The sequence below is a fragment of the Balaenoptera musculus genome, chromosome 4 (assembly GCF_009873245.2).
Source record: "Balaenoptera musculus isolate JJ_BM4_2016_0621 chromosome 4, mBalMus1.pri.v3, whole genome shotgun sequence".
NCBI classification, from domain to species: Eukaryota; Metazoa; Chordata; class Mammalia; order Artiodactyla; family Balaenopteridae; genus Balaenoptera; species Balaenoptera musculus.
The window spans coordinates 61,447,494-61,461,900 of record NC_045788.1 but is presented as its reverse complement, the minus strand read 5'-3'; the positions used below and the strand labels follow the sequence as shown (position 1 = coordinate 61,461,900).

Genomic DNA, 14,407 nt, shown 5'->3' with positions numbered 1-14,407 from the left:
CTTCAGTAGTTGTGGCTCGCGGCTCTAGAGCACAGGCTCAGCAGTTGTGGCGCACGGGCTTCGTTGCTCTGCGGCATATGGGATCTTCGTGGACCAGGGCTTGAACCCGTGTCCCCTGCATTGGCAGGCGGATTCTTAACCTCTGCACCACCAGGGAAGTCCCTATATGTCTGCTTTTTACAGTCATGTAGTGGTGCCCAACTTCTTGCTGGTCCCAGCTTTCCCACAATCTGGCCCCCCAGCCTTCTTCGTTTCCTGCTATTTCCTTGCAGTGCTGTTGGCTATAAACAATCTTGAATCCCCTAAGCTTTTTCGCCTCTGTGTCGTACTCATACAGTTCCATCTACCTAAAATGCCCTTTCCTCTTGTTCCCTCTCCCATATGGATCTGCTTATAATCTGCCTATCCCTCAATAGAGCCAGTGTCTACCTTTCCCCTTATGGTGCAGGATGTCTGCTCTAGCACCCAACGTCATACCCTCACACAGCCAGTCCTAAGGAAGAACACTTTGTCCTTATGCCTGTCTCTTGGGCAGGACAACCTTTCCTAGAAGCACCCTAGGAGATGTCCCCTTCCTCTCCTTGGCTAAAGTTGTATTCCATGCCTTTGCCCTGCAGCAGGGGAGGCTGGGAGAGTATGTGTCCTCTCTCATGGGAGGCAGGTTCTGCCAGCATACCATTCATTTTCTACTGAAATATGATTTCCAGTGGCCGCCTAGAAGTCCATCACAGGAATGGATAATTGTCTGAGTTGATTATACTGGCTTTATACTCACTTCCCTTTTTTTCCCCTGCCAACTAGGCATCCTGAGCTGTTCCTTTTCTATCCATAGGTTCAGATCAGCTTGCACAACAAGATGACATTTGCCTGGTATGCCTTTGACTTGAGCTGCAATTTTTTCCCCCTGCAGCTTATAGGACCTTGTTGATTGATTCCTTCATACCCAAGGCTGAAAGAATTGAGACGTATGTGAAGGAGGTCTGGAGGTTTTTCTCTCTAACCTTTCTCTTAACTAAACCCTGGTTAGTTGAAAAAAAAAAAAGAACCCATTTGGGCATGACAGGGCTAGTTGAATTGCCACCTTGATTCCATCCTCAGGGGTCTTTGGGCTTTGCCCCCCTTCCTGAGCAGTGGATCCTCTAAATCACCCCATGTGTCCCCGAGTCACATTCTGATACCGTCTCCTTCCTTTACAGGTGGTGGAGTTCGACACCCCATCGGTCCTTCTTTCCAATGACAGCTCCCGGTTCTATGCCATGTTCGCTGCTGCAGAGAACAAGATCGCCGTCAAGGGCTAACTCCTCCCGCCGCCGCCCAAGTCTCTTTTCTTTGGAGCATTGCCATTCCCTGCCTGGGGCGGGCCCCTCATCGTGTCCTCCTGCCGAAACCTTGCCTTTCCCGATTTTATCTTTAGCACAGCAATTCAGGATTGGCTTGTGTGTTTCACTTTTAGGGAGAGTCATATTTTGATTATTGTATTTATTCCATATTCATGTAAACAAAATTTAGTTTTTGTTCTTAATTGCACTCTAAAAGGTTCAGGGAACCGTTATTATATATGTATCAGAGGCCTATAATGAAGCTTTATACGTGTAGCTATATCTATATATAATTCTGTACATAGCCTATATTTCCAGTGAAAATGTAAGCCGTTTATTTTATATTAAAATAAGCACTGTGCTAAGAACAGTGCAGATTCCTTTCTATCATTTTTGTACAGTTTGCTGCACTAGAATCTGGTTTCACTATTAGACTATAGGAAGGGTAGCATATGTTCTTCCCCAGCTGGTTGTTTCATGGTGCCGGGTTTTCTGGGTGTCCAAAAGGAAGGCGTGTGGCAATAGCGGGCCCTCCAGTGGCCCCCCTGTCGCCTCCCCAGCAGCCACTCCAGGGCGGGGTGGAGCGGGGGCCACTGGAGGCCACGCAGAGCACCGTGAATTCTCAGGGCTCCTGCTTTCTGTCCTGTTGTCACTTCACTGTTTCTGTCGGGAGAGCAGTGGGGCGAAGTCCCAGACCCCTCTTCGCTCCCTCCGTCGGAAATGAGAATCGCCGAGACGTTCCTCGGTGAGGGGGGAGTGTCCTTCCTGCTTTCCTCTTTTTCGCTGCTGTTTCACAACAAGCATCGAGTCTGTTCCCAGTGTCCCACTGCCTCAGGTTCCTAACGCTGGCCACTGCACAGAGCTCTCTGGCCCCTCAACCCGTCGGTTCCGAACCCTGGAGCCCACTGCTGCTTTTCCTGGTGGTACTTCTTCCTTTGCCTTCATTTGCCCCACGAGCCCACAGTTCAGTGACAGCGTTCAGGATTTTGTGGGTCTGTTCCCCTTTCTCCCTGTGGTCTCCGCAGAGTCTCTTCCTCTCTCCAGAGTCTGCGACTTAAAGCAGCTCTTGCTCATCAGTGTCTCACACTGGTGTAGAAGTTTTTTGTACTGTAAAGAGACCTACCTCAGGTTCTGAGTGCCGTGTGGTTCGGTGTGTTCCCCGCAAACCCCGTTTGTGCTCTGGGGCCAGTAGCTCAGGTGGGCGTGGTCGCTGCTGTCATCCGTCCAATGGTCAGCGTTGCATGTCGTGACCAACTAGACATTCTGTCGCCTTAGCATGTTTGCTGAACACCTTGTGGAGGCAAAAATCTGAAAAAGTGAATAAAATTATTTTGGATTTTCTAAAACTCTTGGTGTATAAAATAATTTTCTGGGAGGGGAACAAGCTGTCTTTGAACGGCTTCGGAGTCCCGGAGCCTGGGATCTGAATATCCAGCTGTGGAGTGACAGATGGGAGGGACCAGTAGCAGAGCTGGTTGGTTGCAAGGGGCGTGGAGCCCCACTTGCCTGGAATTGCTGCGGCGGGCCTTAGTCCCTCCAGCCTGTGTTCCTGGGCATGGTCATCAAATCAAGCGCCTGTGCTGCTAATAAGAGCGGGGGGAGTGGGAAGGGATGTGGTAAGATGGATGGTTGTGGTGAAATACATTTTAAATGAAGTTCGTTGAGGGTTCTCAGCAATTCAAACAATATAATGGCCCTTTCAGCCAATTCATTCAGATTAACTCATTGAGAATTAAGTGCCCATTCGAAAGGGTACTCATTCTAGAGTTTCTCAATATCTCATGTTGAATGCAGCCAAGAAAGCGGCATTAAACTATTTGGTATTGGTTCTGCTGAGTCATCAGAAATCATATCGTAAACCCAGCCCTTTTTGTAAACCGGTGTCTTGAAAATTCAGGGGTTTGGCTGTTAAGTTAAAAATTCAGGGCTTCCCTGGTGGCGCAGTGGTTAAGAATCCGCTTGCCAGTGCAGGGGACACGGGTTCAAGCCCTGGTCCCGGAAGATCCCACATGCTGCGGAGCAACTAAGCCCGTGCGCCACAACTACTGAGCCTGCGCTCTAGAGCCCGTGAGCCACAACTACTGAGCCTGCATGCCACAACTACTGAAACCCATGCGCCTAGAGCCCATGCTCCTCAACAAGAGAAGCCACCGCAATGAGAAGCCCGCGCACCGCAACGAAAAGTAGCCCCCACTAGCCGCAACTAGACTGGGTGCAGCAATGAAGACCCACTGCAGCCAAAAATAAATAAATAAATTTTAAAAAAAAATTCAGTTCCTCAGTTGTCACATTTCAAGTGCTCTTGTAGCCACATGTGGCCTGTGGCTACTGTACTGGACAGCGCAGACATAGAACATTCCCATCATTGTGGAAAGTTCTGTTGGACGGCACCAACGTAAGCAACCACTTTTTTGGATGCACTGGATTTACCCTCCAAGAAGGGTAACAAAAATATCGTATAATACTGCTTATATGTGGAATCTAGAAAGATGGTAGAGATGAACTTACTTGCAAAGCAGAAATAGAGTCACAGATGTAGAGAACAAACTTACGGTTACCAAGGGGGGAAGAAGTGGGTGGGATGAATTGGGGGATTGGAACTGACATATATACACTACTATGTATAAAATAGATAACTAATGAGAACCTACTGTATAGCACAGGGAACTCTACGCAATGTTCTGTGGTAACCTAAATGGGAAGAAAATCTAAAAAAGAGTGAATATAAGCACACATATGACTGATTCACTTTGCTGTACAGCAAGAAATTAACACAACAGTCTAAAGCAATTATACTCCAATAAAAATTAAAAAAAAAAAAAAGTAACAAGGTCAGCAGAAGGAGCCCTACGTGGTTGTCCTAGTCAAGCTCACTGCTGCACGTGACACTAACTTCCCCTCCTTCAGTTTTGTTCTTTCATCTCTTGGGTCTCCTCCCACCCCTGTAACCTGCTTTGTCCCCTTAAAAGGAGGCATTTCCCTGCCTTTTGCCCTCTCCCTTTGCTCTCCTTGCTTGGATTCTTTCACTCCCACCAACACAAACCTTCAACTGTGGGCTTGACCTCTCTCTTTAGTACCAATCTCCGCTGCCTGCTGGGCGCATCTCCCAGGCCCCTCAAACAGCTTCTTGCAAATCAGTGCTCCCTGTCTTAATTAATAGCCCCTCTGACTTCCTTAAGTCTTTCAGGCTAGAAGCCTTGAGTTATTTCAGTTCTCCTGCCCCTTCCCAGTAAATTTAGCCACTTCCAGGTCCTATGCATCACCACTACCACCTATGCATCACCAGAATATGGTGGTGCTGTGCCAGTTCTGCACAAAGCCCTTTTGTGGCCTAGCAGCTCACACTTCCTGCCTCTTGGAAGCCAACCACCATGTCAGCAGTGCAGCTATCTGGAGACCAGCATACCACGAGGTTTACAAAGCACATGGAGGGTTCCTGGAGGATGAGAGAGTGTATGGAGATGGAGTGAGGCCAGGGAGTACCGAGACATCAGACATGTGAGTGAAGAGGCCATTTTGGAAGTGAAACCTCCAGCCCCAGACATCCCAGCTGATGCCACGTAAATCAGAGATGAACTGGCCAGCCTGAGCTGTCCCCAGATTCCTGAGCAAAATAAAATTTTTTTAAGCCATTACATTTTGGGGTAGTTTCACAACACTACTGAGGCATCCATCACCCAAAAATAGCCAGTGTTATCTTGTTGTATTCTTTTTTTTTTAACAGGTTTTTTGTTTGTTTGTTTGTTTGTTTTTGGCTGCGCCACGCAGCATGCAGGTTCCTAGTTCCCCGACCAGGGATCAAACCCTCACCCCCTGCGGTGGAAGCACGGAGTCTCAACCATTGGACCGCCAGGGAAGTCCCTGGTTGTATTCTTTCTTTTTTTTTTTTAACGTTTTTATTGGAGTATAATTGCTTTACAATGGTGTGTTAGTTTCTGCTTTATAACAAAGTGAATCAGCTGTACATATACATATATCCCCATATCTCTTCCCTCTTGCATCTCCCTCCCTCCCACCCTCCCTACCCCACCCTTCTAGCTGGTCACAAAGCACCGAGCTGATCTCCCTCTGCTGTGCAACTGCTTCCCACTAGCTATCTATTTTACATTTGGTAGTATATATATGTCCATGCCACTCTCTCACTTCGTCCCAGCTTACCCTTCCCCCTCCCCGTGTCCTCAAGTCCATTCTCTAGTAGGTCTGCGTCTTTATTCCTGTCTTGCCCCTAGGTTCTTCATGCCTGGTTGTATTCTTTATAGCTTTTTCTAAACATGTATTTTTTTCTTTTTTAAAAAATTATCAAAAATACTATGTATGCATTTTTGTTAGAAATCCAAATAACACCTAAACATAAAAATGTAGAGAGTAGAAATGCATCTTAATCACGCCCTACAAAAAAGGCAACCACTGTTAATAATTTGATCTATATTTTTCCAGGCATTTTTTAAAAACACATAACAGCATTATTCATTTAAAATATAATTCAGGGACTTCCCTGGCGGTCCAGCAGTTAGGGCTTGGCACTTTCACTGCCATGGCCCCATGTTCAGTCCCTGGTCGGGGAACTAAGATCCCACAAGCCTCACGGCATGGCCAAAATAAAATAAAAGTCATTAAAAATAAAATTAAGATAACTTACATATACAACTTGTATGATCTCAACTAATATATTATGAGCATTTTCTCATGTCAAATATTCTTCAGAAACATGATTTTAATAGTTTTATAGCATTTTCTTGTAGAGATTCACTTATTTGTTTCATTCAAAAAGTATTTATTGAGCATCTAGTATAAGGCAGACACTGTTCTAAGAACTGACAGTACAGTAGTGAATAAAACAGAAAACATCCTTGCCCTCATGGAGTTTACATCCTATTGGGAGAACAGGCAGTCTGTAAGATATATGGAATATTAGATAATGATAAGGACCAGGAAAAAAAAAATAAATCAGGGAAGGGCATCAGAGGGTAAAATTATAGAGAGGCTGTCCAGTCTCACTGAGAAGATGACTTTGATGTGCTTTTTATATGAACAATCCAATTTTTTTTTTTTTGGTTGCACTGGGTTTTAGTTGTGGTAGGCAGGCTCCTTAGTGGAGGCTCATGGGCTCCTTAGTTGCAGCAAGCAGGCTCCTTAGTTGTGGCATGCAAACTCTCAGTTGCAGCACGCATGTGGGATCTAGTTCCCTGACCAGGGATCGAACCTGGGCCCCCTGCATTGGGAACATGGAATCTTATCCACTGCACCACCAGGAAAGTCTCTAAACAATCCAATTTTGATGGATATTTAGGTTGTTTCAGTTTTCATTTTTCCATGTTGTCTTTAAATTTGATTTTTAAAATATTTATTTATTTATTTTTGGCTGCGTTGGGTCTTCCTTGCTGCATGTGGGCTTTCTCTAGTTGTGTCGAGTGGGGCTACTCTTCGTTGCGGTGTGCGGGCTTCTCATTGCGGTGGCTTCTCTTGTTGTGGAGCATGGGTTCTAGGCGCGCGGGCTTCAGTAGTTGTGGCACACGGGCTCAGTAGTTGTGGCTCGTGGGCTCTAGGCACGCGGGCTTCAGTAGTTGTGGTGCACGGGCTTAGTTGCTCCGTGGCATGTGAGATCTTCCCGGACCAGGGCTTGAACCCGTGTCCCCTGCAATGGCAGGCAGATTCTTAACCACTGCACCCCCAGGGAAGTCCCTAAATTTGATTTTTAAAGGCAATTTCCACATCACCATTCTGTCCTCTCACAGCTTATAATTCCCTGAGTCCAAGTAGATAGTCAGAGTGTGCTAACTGCTGTAACAAGCCAAGCTTTCAGCAGCTTATCACAATGACCCCACCCCTGTCACAGAGCAGTGTGGTGCTGGGAGGCGGGAGTGAGAGTCACTCGTGAACCCAGGCTTTCTCCTTCTGGTCATTCTGCCAACCTCTAGGCTTGAAGTCCTCAGCCAGATCCTCTGTGTGGGCTAGTAAACCAGGGAAGAAAGAGCATGGAATGTTGAACAGGAAGTTTTTGTGGACCAGACCTAAAGATAGTATATATTGCTTCCACTCAAATTCCACTGGCTAGAACTCACTTCTGTAGCTGCACCTAGCTGCAAGGGAGGCTGGGCAATGTCTAGCTGTGTGCCCAGGGAGCGAAAACTGCTTTGAGGGCAAAACAGCTTTGGTGAACATCTAGCCACCTCTGCTGCAGGGAATTAGTGACCCGTTGGAGCCTGTTTACAGGTATAGAAACAAAATACTAGTCTCATATTTCATAATGTCTATTTCATAATAGGTATTGATTTGTTGTATTTTAATTAGGGTTTTAAACCTAATAAGCTTTCTAACCTATCAGTGCTGTCACCTTCAACAAGGAAAGAGAGTACTCATATTATCTGAGAAGCTGTGTGCCAAGCACTGTGGAGGCGCCTGCAATATGACCTTATATAATTTTCTCCATTATTGTACTAGGTAGGTGTTATTAAACACATTTTGCTGATGAAGAAACAGGTCCATGAAGATTAAGTTCTCTCGGGTCACACATCCAGTACATGGTAAATTACATAGAATTCAAACCCAGACAGTTTGATTCTAGACTTCTAGTGGTTCTCCTGCATCTCATGACCTCAGCCTCAGTTGCTTCTGGAATAAATGCATGTGCTGGACCAGATGGTCTCTAAGATTTCTTCCAGTTCCAGTTCTGATTAATGTGGATCAACAAATATGTCCTGAAAAACCTGGGTCCTGGTAACCTCATTTGAAGCATAGCTCCAGAACTGTGTCCATCCCTCCTAGCTCCCACGAGGGAGATGGTGTGTATTTGGAGGCAGGGGGTCACCTCTTTTCCTGGGATCTTCTCCCTATCCTGCTGCTGTCTCTGGCCTGGGCTCCAGCAAACTCCCACCCACCCCCTCTGGTGGACTCAGCATAGGAAGACCAAGCCAGCTGCTGCCTAAGTGAGAACTGTCAGAGCTTGGAATTGGTCTCCCACAGCTATGGCACAGCCGCCTTCCTGAAGAGGAGCCCCATCACCCACCCAGGACTGGCCCAGTGCCAGCCAGGGAGGACTGTGGGCACATGGTTGCTGGGGCCAAGACACTCACCTTGCCCAGAACAGTTCTAGGGGCTGAGGGATACTGTCCTGACCAACCTTTTGTGTCCTTGACAAAGAATCTAGTGGGCTGTGGTCCTGGGGCCATTCTGTCCACTGATGACAGAAAATGTGTCAACGGGCCCACTTGGGGTCCTCCCCTACCTCACCCACATGGGCCTATGAGAGAGGCCTTCCCTCCAAGCTCTCACTTCTCCTTCCCATGTTATTGACCCAACTATCTCTTCCCTCCCAGCTTCCCATTACCTGGACTCTAGCTTCCTCTGGATTTTTTCCTTTCCCCAAAAAATATTTATGGAGCACCCATTAAGTGCTGGGCACTCTGCTGGCCACTGGAGACCAAAAACAGACACATGGAGCTCACGGCTGAAAAAGAAGAGAGACTGAAACAATGTGCTTTCTGTAGCTGTCTCTTTTTCTCTCCCTCCTTCCTCCTCCGTGATTCTCTGCTCTTGTTCCAAGCAGCCAGGCTCTCTCATGACTGGGGAGGTGCCTGGACCCATTCTGGCCTGGGTTGTACAGATACCCTTTCCTCCTATCGGCAGTGTTCTTTACCTTGGGGTCATGCGTTCTCACCTTGGGTGTGGAAAGGTCTGAAGGTCTAATATAAGGATGTGAGCCCGGGGCTGGTGCTAAAAGGCCAAAAAGGCCTCTGGGCCTTGGGCCTCTCTGAGACCGGCCACAGGAGTTCTCTGCACCAGACTGTCCAGACTAACCCACCAAGCTGCCTCACAGAGGGCAAAGCCTTGAAGCAATCAGTGGAAGGGTTTTTGCCTAGAGCATCCTTGGTGGATATTTCCTTTGGGAGCCTGGCAGCTGGTCAAGATTGTAGGTGCTCGGTCCTGGCCACCCACCATGTGATACAACTGTTGGCATTCATAGTTAGATAAGCAAAACAATGTTTGACTAAGAGATGTGATACTACCCATTCCTAGGTATGATCGGATTCTCCCTGTAAATCACGCCACCCTAGGCGAGCCATTTTGTACTTACAGAGAGACTGTCGCTCCTCTGGTTTCAATTCTTTGTCCTTGGTCAGTACTGGAGTCACTCTCAGAAATGGACCCATGAGGAAAGCTGCTGCTCATCTTCCAGAAAATCTCTGTTGACAACTTTGTCTACTAGATAATAGTCCACACAGTAAATCCCTTTCAGAATTTGCTATTAGGAAAATTCTCTGCTCAATGGGGATTCTGGAACACGTGGTGTCTCCAGTCTTATTCTTAAGCTCAGGCACTGTAAGTATGTTTGTCTCCATCTATTTCCAGGGTCCTCCCTAAGATTTTGGGTCTTCCCTTTTGACTGTTTAAAATATATTTAATATTTTTAATAAAAAACTTCCATAAATCTTGTTTGCATAAGAGGAATAGGCTGAGTATAATGAAAACATCGTTCTGGTTTGATGAATTATTCAACTACCCCCGGAGCTCCGTGAAGGCAGAAGGTGTTGGGTGTGGGTGTGCCCGTGTGCGTGGGGAGGGTGTTGGCTGCCCTCTGCCACGCTCTTCAGACACCAAGCCTCCTCCTGAGCCCTGGGATCCTACTCCTGGGGCACAGCAGTGGCACGTGGGAGTGTCTTTTGTGGCCCCACTCCCCCTCTCAAATTTAGGTTGAAAGAGAGCCACTCCCTGTGGGAACTGGAACGCTCAGCAGAATTCTCAATGCCGAGATCTCGAGATCTCGTTACAGTGAGACATCACATCATCATTTCCTCGCCTGCAAAGCCTGGAGACTTTCGGAGTCGGAGGCTGTAGGGTGTTCATGGGGAGTGGTCAAACTGGGATACTTTGGAGAATGAAAGAGGCACAATTAATGTTATAATGTGCAAAGCATGACTTGTCCTTTAGGGCCGGCCGTTGCCCCGGTTGCCTGGGTATGGTCTCTGAGTCTGACCCTCCTTCAGTTAGGGATCTGTGGGTCTCCCAATCTTCCCCAGAAATAGCTCCAGTTCTTTGGGGACTTCATCTAACTGTCCGGAGGCCACCTGTATTTTTTCCCACTCACTCCCAGGAGGCATAAGGCACATTGTGCAAATTCAACACAAATGTAAGAAGTACAAGTCCCTCTCTTTGTTCATGTGTACGGAGATAAATTTAGGGACCTCTCCTCCCTCACCTCTTCTTATTTCTTTTATCTCTAGTGGTCTCCGTACCTCCTTATTTTTGTCTCCTCCCCTTCAGAGTGGAGGGAGAGGTAGGGGTGGGGCTACAGATAGCCCAAACCTTGCTGGAGTGGGTGTGGAGTGGAAGTGAGCACGGATTAGGCCCAGGTTTGGGTAGATCTAGAGGTGGGAGGAAGCAGCCTTTTATCTGGAATCCATCACATTGCAGGGAGCAGTCTATTTTGGAAAATACCTCCTGCCTGGGGCACAGGCCCCTTGGTTGAGGCTGTGATATGCTGTCCATAGCCACTGTTTCTCCAGGGGCCACAGAAGGGGGTCCCCCTGGATGGGGGAGAGGAGAGAAAGGAGGAGTGGAAAAGGCATCTCAGTTCTGAAGAAGGGGCTCCTGGCTGCAGCATCAGACAGGATGCAAAGCCAGACCTGGGACCAGCCTGGGCCCTGTGAAGGAGGCCTCTACAGCTGCATCAGAATCTCTGGAAGCATGACTGGCTCAGGGTTTCTCACTTTTGTTTTTCTCTTGGCCTTTAGTAAACTCCCTTTTGAGTATGTTGGCTTGTCCCAGCTGAGAGGCAGCTGTGGAAAGAGAAAACTGAACTTGGAGACAGAAAATCTGGGTTAGAATTGTAGCCCTACCACTTTCTTGAGCAAATCAGTTCACCCTTGCTTTCTTCATCTGTAAAACAGAAGCAATAATGTTACCCAAAAACTGGGTTCGCCTCCTGGTGGGTGTCGAGCCAAAAGATGCAACCAAGCCAAAGAGCAGGAGAGGAGAAGGATTTATTACTTGCAGCAGGTAAGGAGAACACCGGGATCTTTCCCAAAGCAGTTTCTCCCCAAACAGCAAAACTGGGGGCGTTTTAAGCTAAGTGCAGATGCATATTCATAAAGGGGCCTGGGCGGTCTACAGAGTCCAAGCTTTAGTTGATTGAAGTCATGAGGGTCAGAAAAGGTCAACATCATCATCCCTTAGGTTCCAGTTGATCTGGTGGTTGAGCCCTTCAGGCTAATGTTTACCATCGTAACAGAACTGGGAGTCTTGACAACTGATATTACCTTTGCTATTTTTACTTCTCTTGCCTGATAACAGCTGTTTGTTTCTGCATTCTTTTGTTCCCTTAAGATCGTTAGTTATTAACAATCAAGGACCAGCATTGTGGCCAGGCTTAGATTACAAAATGGCTTAGGTCAAAAATGGCTTCTTTTATGTCCAGAAAGCCAGGCTTGCTTGGTTTTCTTTCTCCGGGGATCCCCTACCTTACCTGCTTATAGTAACATCCATCACAGTGTCATAGAAAGCACTGGTTTAGGAATTTGATGGGCAAATACCTCACACAGGGCAGGTGCTCAGCCAAGACATCTTTAGTTGATTTGAGTTTTTCCTAGAGGAATAAGAGATAGGGGTCTGAGCTTTGTCCGCCCTTGGCTTAGAATTCTAAAAAGGAAACAGGGAGCCCTATGGCCTGGGTGGTGATGGTGGCTGGAATCATAAGGGGACCATCTATGAAGGTACGGCTTGAGGGTGGGCTACCACAGGATCAGACACTCTGCATGGGGACTTCCCTCTAGGTGGGAACCATGTGGCCCACGTCCACCATCTTGTTGGGGAGCCCACACCTCACAGTGTAACACTGAGGGCCTTGGCCAAGCAACGAGGAGGGGGCTAGTGCCCTGGGGCCTCTGTTCCAGGTCCTGGACCTGCCATCCCTGGAATCTGATTGCAGTCTGGCCCTGTGTGCTGTGTGTGTCTCTCTTCCAGGAGCCACATCCCACCCTCAGGAGCCAGAGGGAGGGGAGGAAGTTTGTCAAAGTTCAACACACTTAGGAATGTTGACCAGGCAAGTCTCCCATTAGAGGAATAAATTTCTGTGTCTTAAAGAAAAGGCTTCAAATGCTATATCTGATTTTGAGGAGGCTCTGAGAAACATTCCTACCTAGCCAAGATACCCAGAATGTAGCTGGACCCGAATGAAATGTTGTCAGTGGGTCACAAGACAGATGACCGACCCATCTTTCTATCCTACGACAATCTCCCAAACCAGAGTCACCATCACAGCCACTGCCCAATTCCCTGCATCTGTGCAAAAGCCTCTACTAAAACCCTCATGACTGCCAGCACCACCCACCCCAGCCATCCCCAGAACACCATCCTCATGTGCCCAAACCACCAAAACCGTCTGAGTTAACTCAAAGGCTGCAACGGTGTACTAGGTTACATGTGAGATATTCCAAGGTCCCCACACTGCAGTGGGGGAGAGAAGGGGGTAAAGCAGAAGTCTAGACGTGTGTGGAAGGACCACCATGGAGGAGCTCTCATGCAGTGGACACTGGTGTGCTCACACAGAGGAAAGTGAGCCATGGGACTGGCCTGGGGGGCCACCAGGTCCTTCTGTTAGTAAGTCCACGTTACCTAATGGCACCTTGGGACTCTGAGCGATCGGGTGACACTGTTGGAGAAACCCAAAGAAAGGGAGACATGACACCTGCCCTTAGGACCTTGTCATATCGTGGAAGAGATGGAGTGGACACCATGTAGTTAACAGAGCCAAGGCAAGGACCACTGTGGGAGACGGTTGGGGTGTTTGGAGGTAGTGGATAGAGACCGGTGAGGTTGGCTAGAGAAGCATTTCAAGAAGTGTAGGCTCTTAAGCAACAATTTGAGGAAGAAGGAACATGACATGTTGGAGAGGGGAAGGCAACTTATGAAAAGTGGAAGCCAGCAGTTTTGTGGAAATTGCAGCAGTAACAGTATTTGTACCAGCATGTACATTATCCACAAGCACTTTCATCTCACATTGTCTCAGCTCATCCTCCCAACAGCCCTGTGAGGGGAGGATCCTTGTCATCATATCCAGGTGAGAGAGGCCTTGAAGATAGATGGAACTTCTAGAGGAGGAGACATGGGGGAAGGGCCTCCAGGCAGAGGGAACTACATGAGTAAAGGCATAGAGATGGGGAAGGACTGGCTGTGTGGATGGAGAGATTAGTGCAGGGTTTCCATATGCAGAGTGAAGTCTGAGAACTATTCATCAGTTGATGGACCATTCATCATTTTTGGCTGTTATGAATGATGCTGCTGTGAACACTTGTGGACACGTTTTGGTGTGAACGTGTGTTTTCATTTCTCTTGGGTATACACCTAGGAGTGGAACCGCTGGATCATGTGCTAATTCTATGATTAACCATTTGAGGAACTGCTAGATTGTTTCCAAAGCAGCTGCACCATTTTACATTTTCTACGGGATTTCTTGCCCTCCAGCTTCTAACTGGATTTGACCAATGGGAGGCACATTACATTACAGACATCAGAGGGTAGAGCAGAGTGAGGATGAGGTATTTATTTTCTGCAGGATTGCCATAAACCCGCTGCATCTCACTAATGAAGGCCAGAGCTCTTGTCAATGATCCACCGAAGTCACTGGTGGGTCTCCACCAAACTAGGGGCTCCAGGCTCCTCTGCTGATGTCTCTGTCCCTTGGCTTTTTAAAAAATTGTGGTAAAATATACACAGTATAAAGCTTACCATTTTAATCTTTTTTTTTTTTTTTTTTGGCCACACCGTGCAGCTTGCAGGATCTTAGTTCCCCGACCAGGGATCCAACCTGGGCCCCCTGCAGTGCAAGAAAGGAGTCCTAACCACTGGACCGCCAGGGAATTTCCCACATTTTAATCATTTTTAAGTGGACAGCTGAGTGGCATTAAGTGCGTTCACATTGTTGTGTAGCCATCACCCTCATCCATCTCCAGAGCTTTTCCATCTTTCTGAACTGAAACTCCACACTTGTTAATCAACGCCCCTCTCCTCTCTCAGCCTTGAGTGGGCAGGGCTCCCCCGCGTGGCTACCCTGGAGCACTGCACCGTGCCTTGTGGTTCCACTAACTCCTGCC

At 47.6% G+C, this 14,407-nt stretch overlaps 1 protein-coding gene across 6 annotated transcripts in view; it reads left to right on the top strand.

Moving 5' to 3' along the window:
* ABCC5 (ATP binding cassette subfamily C member 5) overlaps positions 1 to 2,659 on the top strand; it is a 91,978-nt gene extending 89,319 nt beyond the window's left edge. For all 6 annotated transcript variants that reach the window (XM_036849961.1, XM_036849958.1, XM_036849960.1 and 3 more), the window contains one exon: positions 1,197 to 2,659. In XM_036849961.1, the coding sequence (XP_036705856.1) occupies positions 1,197 to 1,298 (102 nt within the window). In that variant the 3' untranslated portion in view covers positions 1,299 to 2,659. The remainder of the gene's footprint in view (positions 1 to 1,196) is intronic.
* Positions 2,660 to 14,407: the final 11,748 nt, after the last annotated feature.